Here is a 21,818-nt window from a genome sequence, read left to right on the forward strand (position 1 = left end):
ATGAAAATATGGTAGAAATTTACACTGTAAAGTTTTCATTTGTTAGTGCTGTAATTCAAATTTTAAGTATTATTTCTTATACTTTAATCTATACTCAGACTCTTTGAATCATTTAAACATTAATTACTGATAAGAAATAATATTGTATATCAAACACACCTTATTGCCGAGAGACTTTGTTTATTATATTGAACGAACGTTTTCAACCCACTCAAGGGGTCGTCATCAGGTTATTGATTCTACCTGCACTTTTACAATAGTTCTTTTAGAACTGTTTTTATCGAATCGCCAAGGAATTTGAATTCAAAGCGTTTCGAACAATACATTAAATTCAAAATATATATAAAATATAAACTATCTAACTAGTCCATTAAATACTGAAATTGAACTAATCAAAATAAATAATGAAATAAAATACAATAAAATAAATAAATAAATAAAATGAATACAAATATAAACATAGGATTTTTGCATCGATTGCATGTTCTGCATTATATGCGTACAAAAAAGTGCTTTTTGAATGCCTGGCGAGGAGGGACAAACAAGTTCGAAACACAATCTTAAAGTGTATGTGTTCGGGTGAACTAAATAAAAAATATTATTTCTGATCTGTAAGACTAAATATCTGCATCCATAATTTTCCAGTATAATAAGTCCTGTTAATTGATAAATGTACTAGTATACAAAGATAAATTTAAGTTATGATAAAGGACACAAAGGCATAATAATTGTAACTCAAATGCTTTCGATCGTTTTTCAGCTTTGAAGGTAGAGTTTATAAATAATTAAAAGGGGTTCTGATGGGTAGTCCAATGTCCGGCTTACTCTGTGAGTTATTTTTACACAGAATAGAACAGATCATGATCACGAATTTTAGGGAAGACATAATCCTAAACAAAAAGTATGTTGTTGATGTGTTTATTTTATGGAGGAATGATACAAGAATACACCATTTTTTGAATGAAATAAATTCCAACAATGATGGTTTAAAGCTTAAATTGGAACAGATTAGTAACACAGAAGTAGATTTTTTGGACATTGGCATTTCATTCAAGAACAGTTCTCTAAACACGAAGATATATATCAAGCTCACTCATGACCCTTTATGCATCCCATCAACCTCCAATGACCCTCATATCTATAAACTCTCAGCATTTAGGGCTCTGATTAGAAGGGCTTTACAGTACTGCTCCAACATACATGACAGACTGGAGGAGCTTAATAGGATTAGGGATATGGCTAAAATGTTGGGCTTTGGAACGAGAGTCATTGAAGAATTAATTAATTCTTATGTGAATCCTAGAAAAAAGATGAAGAAAATGGATAGAAACAACAGTATAAAAAAAATTAACTTACTACAGAAGTTTATCCAACATTATGAAGGAGATTACAAATTACAAAAACACAACACTACTATACAAAAGAGCGCACACGATATATGAATTACTCAGAAACGACAAGGATAAGATCAAAGAGGAAGGGCAAGCAGGTGTATACACGATACCATATAAGAATGACCAGTTGGGTGTCAACAAAGAGTATGTAGGTGTCACAACCAGAAGCCTGAATAAAAGAACACAAATATGACATAAACAAAGGGCACTATTCAACAGTGTTATTGAAGATGGCACAAACGGATGGATCCATTGTGGAATGGGATGAAGCCAGAATTGTTGCACCAATATGTTCACCAACTCTTGCGTTAACATTAGAAAAATGTGAAATCTATAAATCTAGCCTGACTGGAAAATGTTTGAATTATAAGGATGCCATAATTTTACCTTCAGCTTGGAAGTATGTAATCAAAAAGAACTCTTAGTTTAATGCAGAACATGCAATCGATGCAAAAACCCTGCATTGTTATGTTTATATTTGTATTTATTTTATTGTATTTTATTACATCGTTTATTTTGATTAGTTCAATTTCAGTATTTAATGGACTAGTTAGATAGTTTATATTTTATATATATTTTGAATTTAACGTATTGTTCGAAACGCTTTGAATTCAAATTCCTTGGCGATTCGATAAAAACAGTTCTAATAGAATTATTGTAAAAGTGCAGGTAGAATCAATAACCTGATGATGCCCCTTGAGTGGGTTGAAAATGTTTGTTCGACATAATAAACAAAGTCTCTCGGCAATACAATATTATTTCTTATCTGTTATTAATGTTTAAATGATTTTCAAAGGTATTTTGTTCAATTTCCTGCCCATTTAATATTTGGAAACTGAAAGTGTGCTTTTCATTGGCTAGAAAATTTCAACTGTAAATACAGTATTTCAGATTTAAATTTCAAAACAAAACCATCACAAAGTCAAAATTTATGCTATTATTGGTTAAAAAACTTTGGTTCACCAACATTGGTTACAAAGAATAAGAATAACAAACTGCATGTAACCTTGAGGCATATCAACTCTTGCTGTTTGCTAAATCTGAATATGAAGTATTGTGCATATGCCATTGTGAAATATGACAATTTTAAGCACTAATCAGTGTAAACAGAAACGTAAGTCATTTACATTACAGAATAAGTATGAAATTATTAAAAGGTTGGAAAGCACTATAAAGCAAAGTGAATTACGTAAAGAAATGAATATAACTAAATCGACAGTTGCTATCATTTGGAAGGAAAAAGATAAAATACAAGTCTGGAACATGATAATTAGAATGCTAAAAAGCTTAGAAAATCAGCACATGATGAATTAGATCAAGTATTGTTAAAATGGTTTTCTCAACAAAGCCTTAAAAACGATTATCAGTGGTGCTAAATTGCAGTCAAAAGTGGAAGAGTTAGGAAGCAAGTTGGAAAAGAGTACAGAGTTTATATACATTGAAAGTTGGATCGAGAGATTTTAAAAAAGACATAGTATTGGAAGCCAAAAAATTGTTGGAGAAGCAGCTGCAGTAAACATGGACATAGTAGAAGACTGATTGCAAAATAAATGGCCTGTAATTAGAGAAAATTTCCAAGATTGTGATATCTTTAATGCAGATGAAATGAATCTTTTTTTTTATAAGCTTACACCAAATTGGATGCTAAAATTCAAAGGAGAAAGCTGTGCAGGAGGAAGATTATCTAAAGAAAGAACTACTGTCCTACTAGCAGCAAATCTTACGGGAACAGAAAAGAGCAAATTTTTAGTAAATTGAGAAATCTAAGATGTGTCAAAAATTGATGGCTACCAGTAAACTAAAAATCTAACTGAAGAGCTTCAATGACCTCTGACATTTTCTGTGGAGAATGTGAGAATGGGATGAAGAACTGTGAAGAAAGAAATGAAAAATTTTATTATTGATTGACAACTGCCAGGTACATCCCAACATCAAGATTTTACCTTGCATTACACTGGTGTTCACGCTGCTCAAAACTACTCTTTAGACAAAGGGGTTTACACAGTTTAAAGAGCATCTATCAGCAAATTCTTTAGAAAATGGTAACTTCTATAGATTATAGCAAAGAATCATTTTCTATAAATCTTCTTGATGCAATAAATGTCTTTCATATGGCATGGAAAAATGTATCAATGCAAACAATAGCAAATTGTTTTTGACATGCTGGCTTTCTACAAACTAATGGAGAAGAGTTCAATTTAGATGACAACATTACTTTTCAAGTTTGTTGATCAGAAACTAAATAATATCGAAACAAAAGGTGTTCAAGATGTGCTTCCCTGCAGTTACTGGATGCATTTCCAAGTATGATTTTGAAGAATGTCAAGGTTGACGACAGTGTTATTACTAGGGAACTTTTGACCGATGATGATGGTGACGAAGATGACGACGAAGCTTCGGTGTCATCCAGAAATAACGAAATTAGCGAGGACGACGACGACGACAATACAACCTTTGCAGGTGGCGTCGACGTTCCGATAATGCCAATTTCCGAACTTTTGTAAAATACTATTGATATTTAAATTTTTACAAATGCATAATACTTCACAAAATATTTTAAATAGTTTTACCGAGGTGGAACTATATATTTCGGAATGCTATGCAACTAGCAAAAATTGACAAAAAATAAATAAATAATAATTGCATAACCCTGCACATTTATATTGATGTTTTAACAGGTAACTTCCTATGTAAGAATTTGTTACATTTTGAGACATAAAACAATCTAATTTTGCAAGACTAAAGTTTAATTTTTTTTATCCGACACGACAAACATCGGTTATAACAAATCGGGTCCAATAGTTTATACATGTTTGTTATAAGTGGACACTACTGTATTTGTTAACAAGGTAAAAAGTTCAATTAATAGAAATTTTAATATGAAAGTACACAATATTTGGGAAGCTATTGTATGATATCCTGAAGTAATGTAGGAAATGATGTAAACATGCTTTGCCATCATATCAGATAAGCATACTACTGGCAAAAATTATCACAAAGTTATAAAATAAATGAATAGAAAGATGTCATCTGGCTGATTAAGTGAAGAATACAGAGTGGCAAATACATACTAAAATAAATATTTTTTTTTATTTGCAATACTATTCTCAAAAATCAATAAACACAAGTAAAATAAAGACAAGAAGACTTTTAAGGAAAAATTTCAAACTTATGGAGACAGTATATTGCATTTTCAAAATTTAAACCAAGAAAGGAGGTTAGGATCATTGTATTCTTTTTCTACTTTTCAGTAATAAAATATCTACTGTAACATGGGAACTCTACAATAATCAAAGTGTGTAAAGCACAAACTGCATTTTGTAAAAGTTAAGAACTGTCTTAAAATAAGTTGCTGTATTGAGTATTTTTAAAAAAACTTTTAGGCAAAAATAAATAGGCCTGGAAAATAAGTTGTTAATTTCAATTCATAGAATTCAAACTAATCACGATTATAGTAAAATAGTTGGAAATAATAAAATTCTAATTAAACAATTACAGGGTTTTCCATATAAAATCAACTTTAGTCACTGGAAACAATATAAATGAATTTACACTTCTCTGAAAACTGCACTTGTAATAAATTACAATACTGTTATTCAGACCGTTAAAATGAAGTACAGTTTTAATTTTGAAATGTTTTCAATTATCGAGCAACTTTCTCCGTGGCAGAAAGAAACAATTTCAATTTATAAAGAACAACAAAAGCTGGAATGTCTTCCGAAACAAGTTTTTTTTTCAAATTGTGAGAATCTAGAGTCGATAGATTAATTTCAACAAAATTTTTGACCGAAAATATGATTCGTTTGTAACCGATTTTATAATTTTAACAGATTTTTGTTAATCATTTATTTTTAACAATGATCAAATTTTATTAGTTTTTGTGAAAAAGCACAAAAGAGGTTATCTCCTTCTAACAGAAAGGAAGTTCCCTTTACATCACTTTCCTCAAATGTGATAGCATGGCTTGGGGTCTACACGTGTCCCACTGCGAAAGCCACTTGACTTCCATCGTGTGTCAGAAGTGTGGAAAACATTTTAATTAATTTGATTGGAGGAGATTTTCATTTAAAAGGGTAGGTCACCCCAAACAATCACTCTCTCCAAGTTCTCCCCTCTATATTTTTGATCTAAATTACGTAAGAAACTTTTCTGTTTCTAGCAAAATATATAGAGAAACAAGCATTTTTGGTCTGATTAATAGGCCTACGTCAGGTTCACTAACATTCCTAATTAAAATTCTTTTTTGGAATGTCAAATATCAGATTCAAATTCATTTTTCTAAATATACCAAAAAACTTTTTAAAAAATCGTTACTTTACGTACGTCCTCGAGATCCGTTCTCCTTTACGTACGCACGATCGTGTTCGGACCGACCTTACGTAAGATACTGCAGGAAATACCCTTAATGCTTAAGTTTGCATACGTTCCGAGATTGATCTCGCACACGTTCTCTCTCAAATATTCCCCATAAAATTTACATTTCTAATGTTTCATCATCTTGGTTGGGCCTGTTTTAAGTGGAATACTCCATATTATGAATTTTTGGTTAGTAATTAGATTTGTTAATACAAATAAATATTTATTCATATTAACAAAACTAAATATTTATTTTAATGAGTTTTTTTTTGTTATGAATCAACATTATTATATTTTTTTGTAAAAGAAAAAGAAATGTTTGTAAAAGGTTTTCTAAATTTAGTCTTATAATTCTCCTGTCCAGTTCTTATCACTTTCATAACTTATATTTATAGATTATTATTTTCCAAAAAGAATTGAAAGTGCTTTTAAAAATAAAAATTTTTAAAAGATGTAGCTGTATTTGTTTTTAAAGACTAAATTTTGTTTCCTTTTACAAGGTTTATCAATAAAGTAAAACATTTAGAATTTATGGTTGAAAATGAAACATTTTAAGTTTTCAGTTTCAACTTGAATAAATAAGCTTAGAAATTGATCAAAACTTGTTTGTTCATTTTATTACACGAAAAAGTCAAATGGTGCTTGTTTCGTCGTAGCCAGTTTCATAAGATAAATTATTATTATTATTAAAATCTGACCGAAAGTATTTTTTCAGGCTGCTATTTGTAGATGTAGTCAGCCGCTGTCCGGTTTCAGCGCTCGCTGCGTCGAGGACGAAAAAATGCTAGACTGCATTCTTAAAGCTTGTCCTAAATCAAAATTTATGTACGTAGTTGACACTAGACCAAGGGTAAATATTTTATTATATGTAATCATTTCTGATGTAATTTAATAAATTAAAAACATTTATTTTGTTTTTTTAGATTAATGCATTTGCTAATAAAGCTGCAGGTAAAGGCTATGAAAATGAAAATTTCTATGAAAATATTAAATTTCAGTTTTTTGGAATAGAAAATATTCACGTTATGAGAAATAGCTTACAAAAGTTGATTGAAAGTAAGTTTAATGTAGAAAGTTTTATTTATTTCAAAATATGAGAATAAACTGCATGCTCAATTACATAAACACATTTTAACTTTATATACATCTAATTTTATTTTAATTATGATGTTAGAAAACAAGATACGTAAAAAATAAATTTATCTTAAACATGGAGTTAGATAAGAAATATTTTCTTTAAATTACGTTTTTTATTTTAAAAAAGAGAATACTTAAGAAAATGGTTTTTTACATTATATAGATATTTTTCATTTGGAAAAGTATTTAAATAGAATACACTGTCACTTATCCAAATAAATCAGTTAAGCAAAATGGACTAATTCCAGAAATTATATTTTTTATGTAATAACAATTGGAATCTTCCATAGACGTATTGATTTATATTGTAATCGACACTTATGTTAGGTTCTATTTATTACCAGTAGAACAAATTCTATTACAAATAAAAAAGCATGATTAATGAGTCAAACGGTGAAGCATTTGATGCATTGGAGCAGTGTTCCGCAACTGGCGTGACGTGAACTTTTACGTATTCTATTAATTTCAAGTTTTATTTATATATTTTTTATCAGTTGCTGTGTTTCTTATGCTTGTATTTCATTCTCTGCCACAGCACTGATGAAATAAGATGATGCTAATACAATAAACACATATGTCTTCCTATACTCACTTATTCTTTTGGAGTTATACATTGGACTCGTGCAGATCTTGAGCAACACCACAAAAAAACAAGAATAACGGTTACTATGCATACACAACATCATTCTAAATCTGCCATAGAAAGATTAACCCTTCCATGTAAAGATGGCGAACGTGGCCCGATTGACATAGTCATCCTCCTCTACAAACAAATAGAGACACTGCGAGAGTTTTCTACAAAAAAGAAGAAACGTTAGAGTTACTGCTTCATGTAACTGTGATGGTGTATTATTTGAGTCTGCTAAACTTGCACTCACAACATATGGACACGACACAACATATAAAAAACATAGACACCATTAAGCAATCGTGGGCTTGAAAGGCACTCCATGGCCGACATCCCTACGACCTGGCCCAGAATTCTGTTGACAAAACTACATCAAACAGCTGGTTGCCTCTTTGGGGAGACGGAAGGATTCATGATTGCCATACAGGATCAGGTCATAAATACTAAAAACTACAGAAAACACATACTCAAAGACACAACACTCACAAATGACACACACAAAAAATGTCACATTATGCCAGAAACCATACAACACATCACTTCTGGTTGCAAGCTCTTTGCACAGACAGATAATTTACATAGACATAATCAAGTAGTAACTACATCAAGAGCTTGCAAAGAAACACAAATTATTAGACATTACAAGTAGGCCTACATTCAACAGACAGTATTAGAAAACAACATGCACAAAATGTACAACAGAGCCATAATCACAAAACAATATACCACAACAGACCAGACATCACACTTGTTGACGAACACAATAAAATCACGTACATTATAGACATGTCCATTCCAAACACTCACAACGTACAAAACACATGCACTGAAAAAATCAGCAAGTACACAGAACTTGCCCAGGAAATAAGGCATCTGTGGAGGATGAACAGGGTGCTGTTGTACAGTACCTATCGTTCTCTCCTCTACAGGTGTCATACCATACACACTACACAAAAGCCTGGGAACATTAAAATTGAATAGAAATGTATACATCACACTACAGAAGGACACTATATTGAATACATGCCATATTGTTAGGAAATTCCTAAATACAGACATACACTGACACACTTATTTAATTTTTGTCTTGTTTTGAAATTCCTATGCCTTGACTCTGGTCCAGCATACTACATAGTCGTTGGTGTCAACCGAGTATAACTCACAAAACGCAACATAATAATAATAATAGATTTATGTCATTACAAAATTCTATTAATAGTATCATATCATATACGTTTTTGCGGAAAATAACTATTTGGTGTGCCGTGTGGAAGTCGTGTTAAGTCATAGGTGTGCCGTGAGTAGAAAAGGTTGCAGAACACTGCACTAGAGACATTATACATGTTTTGCAACTATGTAAAACATAGTTGCAAAACAAAATAAGTAATTTTTTTTAAAAGAACTGTAATAAAAAATAATTGTGAGTACTTTATTTAATATTAATTTTATTATTATATATGTTTACTTACCTGGTTATTATGTATAATAACAGAAGAAAAGAACAGTGATTGGTCTAAAAATGATCCCTCAAGATTTTTACATTTTTGGACTTGGGACATTTTGAAACGTTGAAAAATGCAAAAAAATTAAGGTTTTTTTCCTGTATGTATGTATGGATGTGTGTGGTGGGGATTATGATTTTGTTTACCCTGTTTGAATCTTAATAACTCCTGTGCTTTTTGTAAAAAATTTCTGAAATTTTGCAGGAAGGCTTGTGTATTAGAGGATCTATGCTATTAAATTTCGATAGTTAAAGGTCAAGGGGGTGGGGAGATAATGGAGGTTGTGTGTATCTGTTTGTAGAGGCAGATTTGTGCGTTGCTCATTGGTAAGTTGGAAATACGAATATTGTAAAATCAAATTTTGACAAACACATGCTTTGGAAAGTTCGAAAAGCGAATGTTGCTAAATCGAATTTTGACTAATGAATCTTTGAAAACACCCATTTACCTTTCCCGTGTTTTTCCCACATATTTATGGTCACCGCATGCTAACCTTGACCAATTGACCGGAGTTATCTTGTTTCACCATCGAAACTTTTCGAAACTAGATGGCACATTGTTATAATTTTATATTAAAACTAACTTCCAAAATAGAACATATATATATATAGATAGATATAAATAAATGTAAAAAGAAAAAATAATTCTGTTTGTGCAAATAAAAAAAATAATTGCAAATGATACAACAGCCATCATTATTTTTTTCAAAAATGGGAAATTTACGACAAAATTATTGACAAAAATTCAATCTGGGGCATCGTGCAATGTAGAGAAATTTCAATATTCGATAGGTTAATTTCAATGAAAATGCATCGTGGAAGACCTCATGGTCGTGGCTGTGGCCGATGAAGTTTGAACGATCGCACTCAAAACCAGCGATACCAAAGATGATTGGAGAATGACAACGAGACCCACCGTGAGCGTCAAAGTGATCTCGCTTAGTAGTGAGTCTCTGAGACATAGTCTTGTCCCAAATACGGTCTTGCCGTTTTACTTGTTTTATAGCTAATACTGTATGTACAATAGTTTTAAGAATAAATCTGTGTATTATTGTAGTTATGTTTTAATATGAATGATTTATCTCACATTGAAGGTCACAGAAATAAATCAGTCTGTAATATATATTATCCTTTAAACTTTCTTTTTATGAATTACACAGTATAGGGAAAGCAGTGTAGTCACCTTAAAAATCTGTCTTGAATAATCAGAGTTCTACTATATACACTCATGTTTGTGAAAATTGCAACACCACGAAGGAACTGTCAGAAATTAATGAAATTTATTCCACATATTACTGATATCGGTACAAATAAAGGATCGAATTTACAAGACAAAAAAACAAAGATCGTTGGAAATCAGTACTTTGTGTGTCCGCCACGCTGAGCGATGCCCTGTACACATCATGGCATTGAATCATAGAGGTTCTGAATGTAAACCTGGGGAATGGTATTCCAGATGGCTTCGACTTGATGCCAAAGTTCAGTCTTATTGTGTGCCCCACCAGCTGTATGAGTGAGTCGCCGACCAATGAAATCCCAGATATGCTCGATGGGCGACATATCCGGGGAATAAGAAGGCCATGGAAGAAGCAAAACCTGTTGTGCACTGAAGAAGGCTTGTGCAGTCTGAAAAATATGTGCACGGGCATTATCCTGCTTAAATACAGCACCCGGAATGCGTCGAAGAAGGGGGAGGACCTCTGGCTCCACAATTTTCCATATGTAGCGATCACTGTCGAGGTTGGGTTGCCCGCAATGTGCACTAGATGGGATCAACAATTATACCCAATAGCTACCCACACCATGATGCCAGGCGTTTGTGCGGTATGATGCTGGATAACACACTATGGGAGCAGACATTCCCCTCTGTAATGTCTGACGCGTACTCTTCCATCATTATACTGCAGATTGTAGCGAGATTCATTGGAAAAAACAACTTGTTGCCACTGGGCACACCACACGCTGTGTTGCCAAGCCCATTGAAGTCAAAGGTTTCTGTGAATCAACAAGAGGGGAATCCTGCATAGAGGAACCATTGCGCGCAGTTCATGCTGCAGCAGACAGCAACAAACTGTGGAGCTAGACAACAAAACACCTGTAGTCGTGTTCCAATGTTGTGCTAACACACGAGAGAATGCTGTACGGTCCATCACAGCCATGTGGATGAGGTATCTGTCGCCCCGTGCCATTGTGCTATTGCTTGCCCCACTGCCAGGTTTTCGCCTTTTGGTTCTCCTCTGTCCATTTCTTCCAAACAAGCATCACTGTTGTGACATTACACTTCGTGCAGGCTGCGATTTCTCAATTTGAAAATCCACCCTCTCGCATACCGACTATGCAGCTTCGTACAAACTCCGTTAATTGTCGGTACGGCTTCCTCCGCTTTTGACGAGGCATATCGACCAACAAGTTTACTGCAGACAGAGGAAGATAAATGGATTTCAATGCATCTTTACAGTCCTTTATATACCTGGAACAAGCAGGTGATAAGGAGCCGTTTCTCATTCCACGCATGCGCAATCGCTTTGTAATTCTAATCATTTGCGTGTCTTGCCTCACTTTACATTTCCTGTAAGTTTGGTTCAATTTGCACAATTCTTTCATGGTGTTGCAATTTTCACAAACATGAGTGTATGTTTTGGAATTAGAAAAATTTCAACCAATTTATGATGCCAGTCTTTCAGTCTCAGCTCAATCATCCCACTCAACAGTTGTCACCAGTGTCAAAAACATGTACTGTAACTTTCTATATTGTTTTCTGGAAAAAATTTAATAGAGACTTCAGAAATCTATATTTAATTATAGAATTGACAACACAAAATATAGAGTCGAACAACACAACACAAAATATGAAAAAGATCCATTATTATAAAACCAAATTAGCAAATTTGGAAAAATGTTTTGAATTGTCTGAGCTTTTTGTTAGCTCTTGTTCAAATTTGGACAAAAATATTTCTCTATTTCAATTTATTTTTCAACAGTTTGATATTTTTAAAATACTTATTTAATTGTTGTTATACTATGTAAGAACTAATAGAGTAGTAGTAATTATTATTAAGTATATAAAAATTATTGAAACTTTGAAACTAAGACCATATAAAAACTTGAAATAATTGTTGAACAGTACTAAATTTGTTAATAATACCAATTATTATAGTTAAATTGTAAGTTAACTTAAGTCTTTTTTAATAATAATAATAATTTATTATTAATAGTTTTACTTTCTGAAACTTAAAATATGATATGTTTTAATTATTCTAGCTTGTGAATTAAAAGTGCCTTCGATGAGTGCATTTATCAACGGATTAGAAGCTAGCGGTTGGTTACGGCATGTTAAAATCATACTGGAAACGTCCGTTTTTATAGCAAATGTAAATTTACTTTACATTTCATACGATCGTAAATAATTGAATTTTTGATATTTATAAATAAATACGAACGTTTTTTTAGGCCGTAGAGGAAGGAACTAGTGTTCTAGTTCATTGTTCGGATGGATGGGATAGAACTGCTCAGACATGTTCGTTGGCTTCTTTGCTATTGGATGCTTATTACTGCACAATTACAGGCTTTCAGGTGAATTGTTTTAAGTAACCGAAATGTAAATTTTTACGTTAAATAATTTTTTATTCTATTTAAATTGTACGAATCGCAAACACGTTATTTGTGTAAGATTTAATAATAGTTAAATTTATTGTATCTTAAGCATGCCGAATGATATTTTATAACGTTTTTGATCACGTTACATTAATTTATAGTAATATTTTTTAGGCACTCATTGAAAAAGAGTGGCTTGCATTTGGACATAAATTTACGGATAGATGCGGTCATATACAAGGAGATCCACGAGAAGTTACGCCCGTATTTACGCAGTTTATCGACGCCGTTTGGCAGTTAACTCAGCAATTTCCTACTGCATTCCAGTTTAATGAAAGATTTTTATTAACAATTCATGATCATGTCTACTCTTGCCAATTTGGAACATTTATTGGAAATTGTGAAAAAGATAGAGTAGATCTCAGGTAATTATTTAAAGATGATACTTTAATATATTCTAAAAACGTTTAGATTTTTAAAAATAAAAGTTGTGTGTGTGTGTGTCATAGATCCCAAAAATCTTTTAGATATTACATTTCTAACTTTAAAAAAGAATTCAGTTTTGAAATGAATATGTTCATATATCCTAGGTCTAGCATTTTGTTTTAGAACCATTATTTAAGTTTCTTGTTATAACTTAAATTTATATTGTATACAGTTGTCATGTTCAGAAAGTAAAAAAGCAGGACAGACATATTTTTGTTATTGTTAGGAATGCATGATAGCAAAATAGCTTTGAAAAGAAGGAAACTAAAATATGCAAACTTAAGAATAAAATATATTTTAAAATACCAATAGTTATAATAAATTAATATATCCTGTAACCGTAGTAGTTTTTAATATGTACTTTTTATTCAAACTTGCCGCATCTGTTGATGTTAGGCAGCTTTTTATGAACTAAGACTAAGATATTCTGAATAACTTTTATTAAACTTGCCTTAAATTTTGAATCTGAAAATATTTTATGATGGCTTTATCCTACATTCAGATGAAAGGTAGCTATGATTGTGCATAATCCCTTGGAAAGCATAACGATTTAGAAAGTATTTTGTTTTGAAAATGCGGACAAAGAATTTTATCGCCATATTAGCCGTCTTTGATTTGTTTGGCAGTTCTCGTATGTTCTAGCAGCCATCTTGAATCCTTAATTCTTTAAGAAATTCCACTCTAGTAAACTAAGTATTTGAAAGTGAACATTCTTCTATCCTTTCCAAGTCGTGATTCAAATTTCTCATCTTTTGACAGCTTGGTGTATCAGAACGGTGTATTGATAAGATTGAAAAATTTGCAAATGGAACATTAAAATGTTTGCGAAATGTTGTTACTAGCAAGACAGAGACTAGTGCCAGTTGTTGTGCATAACTCTTATTATTCTATAATTATTAATGATGGTTGGGACCTTTTTGGTTCTTAGTCCAAGACATTTACGGAGTTGGTTATTCCCAGACCCAACAAATATAAAATGTTGCTCTTTGCAAGTAATAGACAATTTAAATATGACAACCCGTTATCTTGTTAAACATCACATCCAATCTTCCATTTTTCTGTTAACTGTTTTTGTTTATATTGCGCGACGTACAGTATATTCGATATATAGGAAATACTTTTTAGTTCGTAACGGTACTTTTGTCCCGGCCGGGGTTAGATATTTACACGTTAAGGAATTTGGTTAGTTTGAAATTCGAAGCGAAAATTCTGTGGGAATTGCGAATCGCCTCCGTGCTGTAAGAAAACAATAGCCCGAGAACGACTCTAATCTTACCGTAAAAGCAAAGCCATATTGACCAGGGGGTCAATATGGCTTTTACAGTAAGCACAGTTTTGGGTGTTCCCTTACTCGTGGACTATTTTTCCCTCTTATTTTGTAAAATATGATAAGAGTTTTCAGGATTGCAAGATTGGGCTATAAGTGGCAAAGATCGAGATATTTGTAATCTGTAGGCTACATTTTGAGGAATTCTGCTTTGTTTTTTATAAAACCTATCTGACAACCTCAGAGGTTCCGTCGGATATGTGCTGTTTGCCTTCAATTTATATTATTATTAACAATAATAGCATTCTGTTTACGTAGCCATATTCCAACTACTTAATAAATTACGTCGGTTACATGACATTTGGCATATTGTACAGATATATGTAAATCTTGGATAATTGGAATTTATCATGTTTGTATAATTCTACGAAATGGTCGAGATATACAACCGTAGAGCGGAATCATTTCTGACATACAAGGTCTGTCCCAAAAGTAAGTGTACTGATTTTTTATCTAATGACTGTGCAGCTTAAAAAATACCAATTAATGATGTGTTATGTTGCTAGATATCTTAGCAGCATATACAGACCTGTTTCAAGTAGATCAGTTAAGTCAAACATACACAATCTCTGTGTAAGATGGTGTTTTAACACATCATTACATTCAGAATGGAGAAAAATCTCAAACAACATTTGCCATCAAAGTTTTGTGTGAAAGTCAAGAAAATTGCAACTGAGACATTTGCAGATTTAACCAAAGCTTATGGAGATGCCACTTTATTGAGAAACATGGTGTTTAGATGGCACAAAGATCCAGGGTAAGGATGATGCTTATTGTATTTTTTGATAGCTGTGGAATTGTGCACAAAGAATTTTTACCTTTGGGAGAGACAGTTAATCAGGCCTTCTACAAAGATGTCTAGGAACAACTTCGAAAACAAATCAAGCAAGTCTGCAGGGACATTGCAGAAGATTGGATGCTGCACCATGATAATACACCTGTTTACACAGTACTATCAGATTGAGAGTTTTTGGCCAAGAAAAAATCCCTACAGCCCAAACCTAGCTCCGTGCAACTTCTACCTATTCCCTAAGATAAAATCCAAGTTGAATAAGTCATCATTTTGGGACAGTGGAAAACATCAAAAAAGTTGGTTACAACAAACTATAAACACCCTTATGGAAAATGACCAGTGAAAAAAACTTTGGAACCACTGTAACCTCGCAAGGGACGTACTTTGAAGGAGATCATTTTTGTAGTTTGATGTAACTCTTGTGTACTTTGAAATAAAAATTTGGTACATTTACTTTTGGGATAGACCATGTAATTTGAACTCTTAAAGTGAGAATGGGAGTACTGTTGGAAGTTTGAAGCCGCAACACATTTTGGCGGCACTGTTGGTTTTCTTTCCCTCTCTTGTTTTAATTGCTTGGTCACCACTGTCGGACGTCTCTGGTATTCTTTAACACAGAAAATACAATGTTACCCAGGAATCTTATCTGGAGACGAACATAAACAAAGTCGAAAGACGTTTTCTCTAGAAAATACCAGTTTGGCATTCCTTAAAATTTACGAAGTTTGTTAGGTTAATTTCCCTTTGGATGTTTTTAATTCTGAAATATTTGGCAGTTTCTTTAAAGAAAGTGCCATTTTGCTTTTATGATAAATTTAATATTTGTTTGTTTATCCAAGGTTAAAAGAACGCACTTACTCTTTATGGGGCTACTTGTCCAATCATCTTTCCGAATTTTTAAATCCCTTATACAAACGGGATTCGGAACTGAAGGGACGAATGAGACCCTGTCTGGCTCCTCAGGCCATGAAGTACGTAAGAGAAAATTGTCAAAATTAATAAGGGATTAAAGGTTTATATTTATTTTAAACTATTCTTTATAAGATTTTGGAGAGGAATGTATAACAGGTTTGAAAACGGCGTTCATCCCAGGGAGCCGTTGAGCGACATGCTAGTGGCCACCAAAGATCACATCACCAGTCTCGAAGATCACATACAGTTTTTACAGAAGGTAATTGCCAGCATCTCCCATGGGTTCTGCCAGGAAAATTGCAATTTATTTCCTGTTTTTCTGTTTCAGAGATTCAATCAACTGAAAGAGATGCTGGGACAGCCCCCCACCCCTTCCGGAGACACGCTTTCGGTCGATGGCGAGCTTCTGGACGAAGTCGACAGTTTTGTCATGGTCACCACGCCCCAATTAAATTCCGGAGGTACTTCGAGTATTCAAAGTAGTCAAAGCAGTGCACAAGATTCCGGATATAGCGACTTGGAAATACAGGAAATGCTACAGGACGGAAGTAAACATTGCGCATTTCTTTTTGTCAGCATGCTCTATATGCAAAGAAGAAAAATTCCTTCGCGTTGTAACATTAAATGTAGAGAGGAGGAACTCGGTATTATGCGGTCGGATGACACTCAAATTGGGCAATTACAAAGTGCAAAACCATCGACAATTTTAAAACAGCGTTGCGGCAAATGGTGGGAACGGGTGGATTTAGGGAGAACGCCCCGGAAGAGAAAAGCCGCGAGAACCAGACACTTCATGCATTTGGTCTAAATGATGTGAATATTAATTATGGTCCAGCAAAATAACATGAGATATGTTATTTGGAGTGCCACTCCCTGTCCAATTCATATATTTTTTCTGGATTTCTGGCTCCTTCTCCCTGTATCCGTTCAAAGGATCAAATTTTGTCTGGATAAATAATAAGACACATCCCACCACAGTTTTAAAGGCTTATTTGAAGTAGAACACGCGCACCCCGCGGAGTTATTACTTTACTACCCCCACGCCTTTTTTAGAAGGGCGGTTGTGGTGGTACAGCGGCCGCCATTTTCTGGCATAGATCACCCCGATACTGGTCGACGAGAGTTTAGTAGTAAACTGGGGTGGTCCATCCGGAAAAAGGCGGGCACACATGGGGAGAGGAAAAGACTGAGACAGAAATCCCGTCTTTTGCAGGACTGTCAGAAGACAAACGAGATCTTTCGGCCTTTCGACAGCTAGATGAAGAACTGAAGTCGGTGGCCGTCAACTGGAAGACGTTGCGCAACATTAAAGAGTGTTCGTGTTCCACGCCCTTTGACCACTTCGGTAGAAAGGTGAGTGCTTTTTGCTTCCGTCAGATTGGCGGGGAGTGACTAAATCCTCTGCCCTTAGTTCCACTGCTGGAGTTGCGGAGAAGTCTTCTGTGTGCGGTGCATCGACAAACAGATACCTTTGGCCGGCCACCACATCAAGAGACCCGTTCCCGTCTGTCGCCACTGCTACAAGAAGTTGACCAGGACTAATTCCATCGAGTCGTAATCGGCTTATTATTGTTCACAGCGGTCATTGGCAAAAAACCGTTATCGTTTGTTTGTAGAGAATTATTTTCGACAGGCAGGAAGAGTCGGCCAGGCGTAAAGTGGAAACGCCCGAAATTGTAAATAGCGTAATTGCCTGGGTTTATTCTGTATATTCGAATCCTACTTAATGCCGTAAACTGTGAATTTCTTCCCCGCGGGTCACATTTCCATGTAAAAGTTGAGATTAAAGCAAATAAAAGGGAAAGCACAGCTTTTGCCCTCCCTCCACCAAAAAAAGACCACTTTTACCGGGTAAAAAAAACTCTTTATTGATACACGTTCAGTCGGATTCGGCTTCCTCTTCGCCCAGGTTGGGCTTGATGAGTTTCCACTCTTCTGCTCGCTTCAGAGCCTCCTCGGCCAACTTCTTCACCTGGGGTTCCACGTCATCCACCACAGGTTGGGTCAGGGCCATCAACAGTTCCAGCAGGTTGGTCTCGATCACCCGCTCGGCCGTCTGTCTGCTGGCCGATATCAGGTTGCCCACCAGTACCACGCCCCTGTGCACCAGCTCCTTGTCCTGGCTGGCCACCAGCTTGCAAGCGATCTGGTGCCAGGAGTCGGTCTGAAATAGCAGAGAGAGCAATCTGTTAAGCCCGGTATTGGCACCTGGAAAAATTATCCTACCATCAAGACATGCCATATGCCAATCATTAATATTAGTGGGAAAAATGGCACCCGTGGGGACACTTGGTTACGTGGATTGAACTTTTAAGTTTTTATTTGCAAGAAGGCACAAAAGCCAAGAATTTGGATAAAGTATGCATTGCCAGCATTAGTTCTAAATTATACTGCTACGGCCAACGGCAGCCACTGGTTTTGTGTCAGTGAGAAAATATTTTGCTAATATACGGTGATTGTCCATCATATAAAACGGAATGCAGTGAATATAATTTAGACACATTTAAAGCCAAGCATATAAAGGACTATGACAGGAATGATAAACTACATTTAAATAATTTAATATTTGTGTTGGGGTAAATATCATACAAAAGAAGAAATAATGTCACTCTTGGGAGAGATATGCGATATTACTATATCTAATTAAAATCACTAAATGAAGGAAATGTCTGATTATAAGGAATGGAAAAAGAAATGATGGTATTTTCCACCTTGCATTTCTTTTTCCATTCCTTAAAATCACTAAATGAAGGAAATGTCTGATTCACCGTTAAATTGTACTTGATGGTATTTTCCACCTTGAAAGTACAATTTAACGCTTGATTTACAAACGAACATTAAGCCTAATAGTTCTACATATAACTTGTAGATCTAGTTACTTTGAAACGTATTCGTCATTTAAAAATACAAAGAAGCAAAAAGATTGATGATTGTGAGCAAGAGGAGGTTTTTGTCTCGAACTATCCTAAATCTCCTTTCCAAAATAACGTTTGTATATGTCACGTGAGTAACGAATTTATAATTAATGCAAACAATAATGTTTTCCCACCGAGAGAAATGCTATTACCAAATTTTAAGTTTCCCTATGTTTTATTTTATTCATAAATTTAACAAAGTGGCTATTTTTATACATACAGTATGTATACTCAATTGGCTATTTAACCCTTTTAAAGCCATGACATAAAGATAACATTAAAACTGTCATTTATAATTTTGGTCTTTTTCAAAAAGAAAAATTATTGGGAGAAAAGAATTGACAGCGAAAAAGATGCTCGTGATAATTGCTATCGTCGATCACGACCACGTTTTTTCCCCCCAGTTTTTTCCCTACCCGAAAAGTCATGTGGATTCTGCGAGATGCCGGGACTTTTTCGACTTTTTTTCCAAGTAAACTCGACGTGCAATAAAAACGTTATTTATTGCATTTTTCACAGCTCGAAGAAATGGGAGAACTTGAACTTCTTGAAAGCTTTTGAAAAATTTGGAAAAATGCAACTAAAGAAACCTCCAGAGGGCTTCTGGTAGAGCACACGCAATCAAAGAAGGGAAATTAATTAACCCAAGTTATGTTAAGTGAATCATTTATTATGCCATAGTTGGTTTGTTTGTGTCAATTGAAACTATGGATCCTGAAAATATTTAAAAGGTATTAATGAGTGAATTTTTATTTATAATTATATTTTAAATATTCTAACCTTAATTTTGAATGACAAAACAAATGTACGACGATAATGAACATAATTTAAATGTTGGCCAAAAATTCGATGACTAGGAACAATTATTAACATCTGTTAATGCATTTTGCAGAGAACATTATCATCCATTTTTCATTAGAACTCTATCTCAAAAACAAGTTTTATACAAATGTTGTCACGCTTTAGCTACGAATTTGCAGCTAAAGAAACACGTTCGACATTTGTGTATTGTACGAACGAATTTAAAAATATACGTATGACCAATCCGTCCATTTTTTTAATCGACAAAGATTTTACCGAAATAAAAGCAACGAGAGACATTTTTTTCGGTGAAACTATTTTACTTTGCAACTTTCATGTTTTTAAATATATTAAATGGTTAGTTTCTACTGCATATAATTGATGAGAAGCTTAAACTATTGGATAAATTCAAGAAATGCTTGTATTTGCAATCATATGAAGAATATGAAGAGCAGAAAAAGAATTTTTGGAAATTTGTAAATCTGTAAAAGTTTTTATAGGAACAACAGATAAATATGTATCACTTGAGGGACAATTCCTTAAAAATTGGAATAGCTGTAAAGAAATGTGGGTACATTCTTTTAGAAAACATTTACCATTAATGGGAGACACTACAACGAACAGAATTGAACGATCATTTTGGACCCTTAAACAATACATACAAACTAAATATCATAGTTTGCAAACAATTTATTTATGTTTCAAGGATAAATAACAAATTAGCCAAAAATAAACAAAAAGTTTTTAAAATTATGGATAGTGATATCGAAATAAGAAAGATACTGGAAGGATGTTCTGAAGCCCTCACAGAGATGGGAATAAAATTATTTCGTAGACAGTTAAAATTATTTAAAACTTTAGAGTCCGAAATGAGAATTAAAAATAATGGCATTGACGAAAATCTTGATAGCAAAATATCAAAATTTTATAATACGTCGGTGGAAACGTGCTCTCGTTCGTTTTGGAATCCTTTTACGGTAGAGCATCGATTATCCGACCCGCGTTCTAGTCGGCGAATTCAAATGTCCGCTAGTGATGTGGCGCTACGATATTTGCCTACGTCTTGGCTACTTTAATATTACTTTTCTTAAATTTTTGTGTGTTTTAGCTGGCAACACTGGCTCGACCATGAAAGGGAGGCCAGTATTTAAACCGGGCTTAATTTTCTGTTTTTTCTATTTTGCACACAATAAATACAAAAATAAAAAGAAATAATTTTTAACGATACAATAGCAACGATTATTATTTTAAAAAAAATTTGTTAGGCTTAACGTCGATGAAAATTCAACACAAAGTAGGTTAATAGTGATATACTAATAATATATTTTTTCATACTTTTCGGTTATCCGTTTTTTCAGTCATCAACCGGGAGACATCGGTTATCAACAGTAGAGCGTTGATTATCCGACTCAACCGGGGTTGGTCGGATAATCGACGCTCTACTGTTTGCACCATGTTGCCATTTTCTTATCGTATTTTCAAAAACTTGCTTTCGTGCAAGATATATTATTTCAATTGAAAATGCACTAAGTATGGATACAGATGATGTAAATGTAGACATCGACGATCATATTGAAAATGAAACTTTTACTGTTGATTTTGATCGTCCCAACAAAATAATATCGGCTAGGAAAAAATTTAATACGGCACTGGCGATAACTAAAAATATTGCCGATATTTTGTGTAATTATGGAATGCAAACCTTCAATAAATATGTAGAGGAATTAAAATAGAAAGCAATGCAAGAAAAGGAATTTCTCTTTTTGAACATGAGAGTAGTGTGCTTAGTACAACTGAACCAGAAGAACCCAAAGAACAAATTTGGTCTAATAACGAGCCCTGTTCAAATCAATCAAATAAAAACTAAAATTAAATCCAAAGGATGTCTGAAGAGAAAGACTAAGCAGACCACTTTTTACAAAAAAAAATTAAAATACACTGTGAATAAAAAATGTATTTATTTTATTGGTATAC

The 21,818-nt window shown here is 33.7% G+C and overlaps 2 protein-coding genes across 4 annotated transcripts in view; one reads left to right on the plus strand and one right to left on the minus strand.

Moving 5' to 3' along the window:
- Window positions 1-17,969, plus strand: part of Mtmr6 (Myotubularin related protein 6) — an 89,528-nt gene extending 71,559 nt beyond the window's left edge. For 2 of the 3 annotated variants that reach the window (XM_067285854.1, XM_067285852.1), the window contains 10 exons: window positions 6,466-6,600; window positions 6,674-6,806; window positions 12,278-12,387; window positions 12,467-12,589; window positions 12,785-13,035; window positions 16,056-16,187; window positions 16,261-16,387; window positions 16,457-16,676; window positions 17,342-17,481; window positions 17,540-17,969. In XM_067285854.1, coding sequence (XP_067141955.1) covers window positions 6,466-6,600; window positions 6,674-6,806; window positions 12,278-12,387; window positions 12,467-12,589; window positions 12,785-13,035; window positions 16,056-16,187; window positions 16,261-16,387; window positions 16,457-16,676; window positions 17,342-17,481; window positions 17,540-17,686 — 1,518 coding nt within the window. In that variant the 3' untranslated portion in view covers window positions 17,687-17,969. The remainder of the gene's footprint in view (window positions 1-6,465; window positions 6,601-6,673; window positions 6,807-12,277; window positions 12,388-12,466; window positions 12,590-12,784; window positions 13,036-16,055; window positions 16,188-16,260; window positions 16,388-16,456; window positions 16,677-17,341; window positions 17,482-17,539) is intronic. The other variant, XM_067285853.1, reaches the window with a different exon arrangement.
- A 1-nt stretch (window position 17,970) lies between these two features.
- Window positions 17,971-21,818, minus strand: part of LOC136988056 (protein unc-45 homolog B-like) — a 97,401-nt gene continuing 93,553 nt past the window's right edge. Inside the window, 1 exon segment of the mRNA XM_067285849.1 lies at window positions 17,971-18,292. Within this exon segment, the coding sequence (XP_067141950.1) occupies window positions 18,008-18,292 (285 nt within the window). The 3' untranslated portion in view covers window positions 17,971-18,007.

Source organism: Centruroides vittatus, unplaced genomic scaffold (genome assembly GCF_030686945.1).
Source record: "Centruroides vittatus isolate TY-2023 unplaced genomic scaffold, ASM3068694v2 scaffold_3046, whole genome shotgun sequence".
Taxonomy (NCBI): Eukaryota; Metazoa; Arthropoda; class Arachnida; order Scorpiones; family Buthidae; genus Centruroides; species Centruroides vittatus.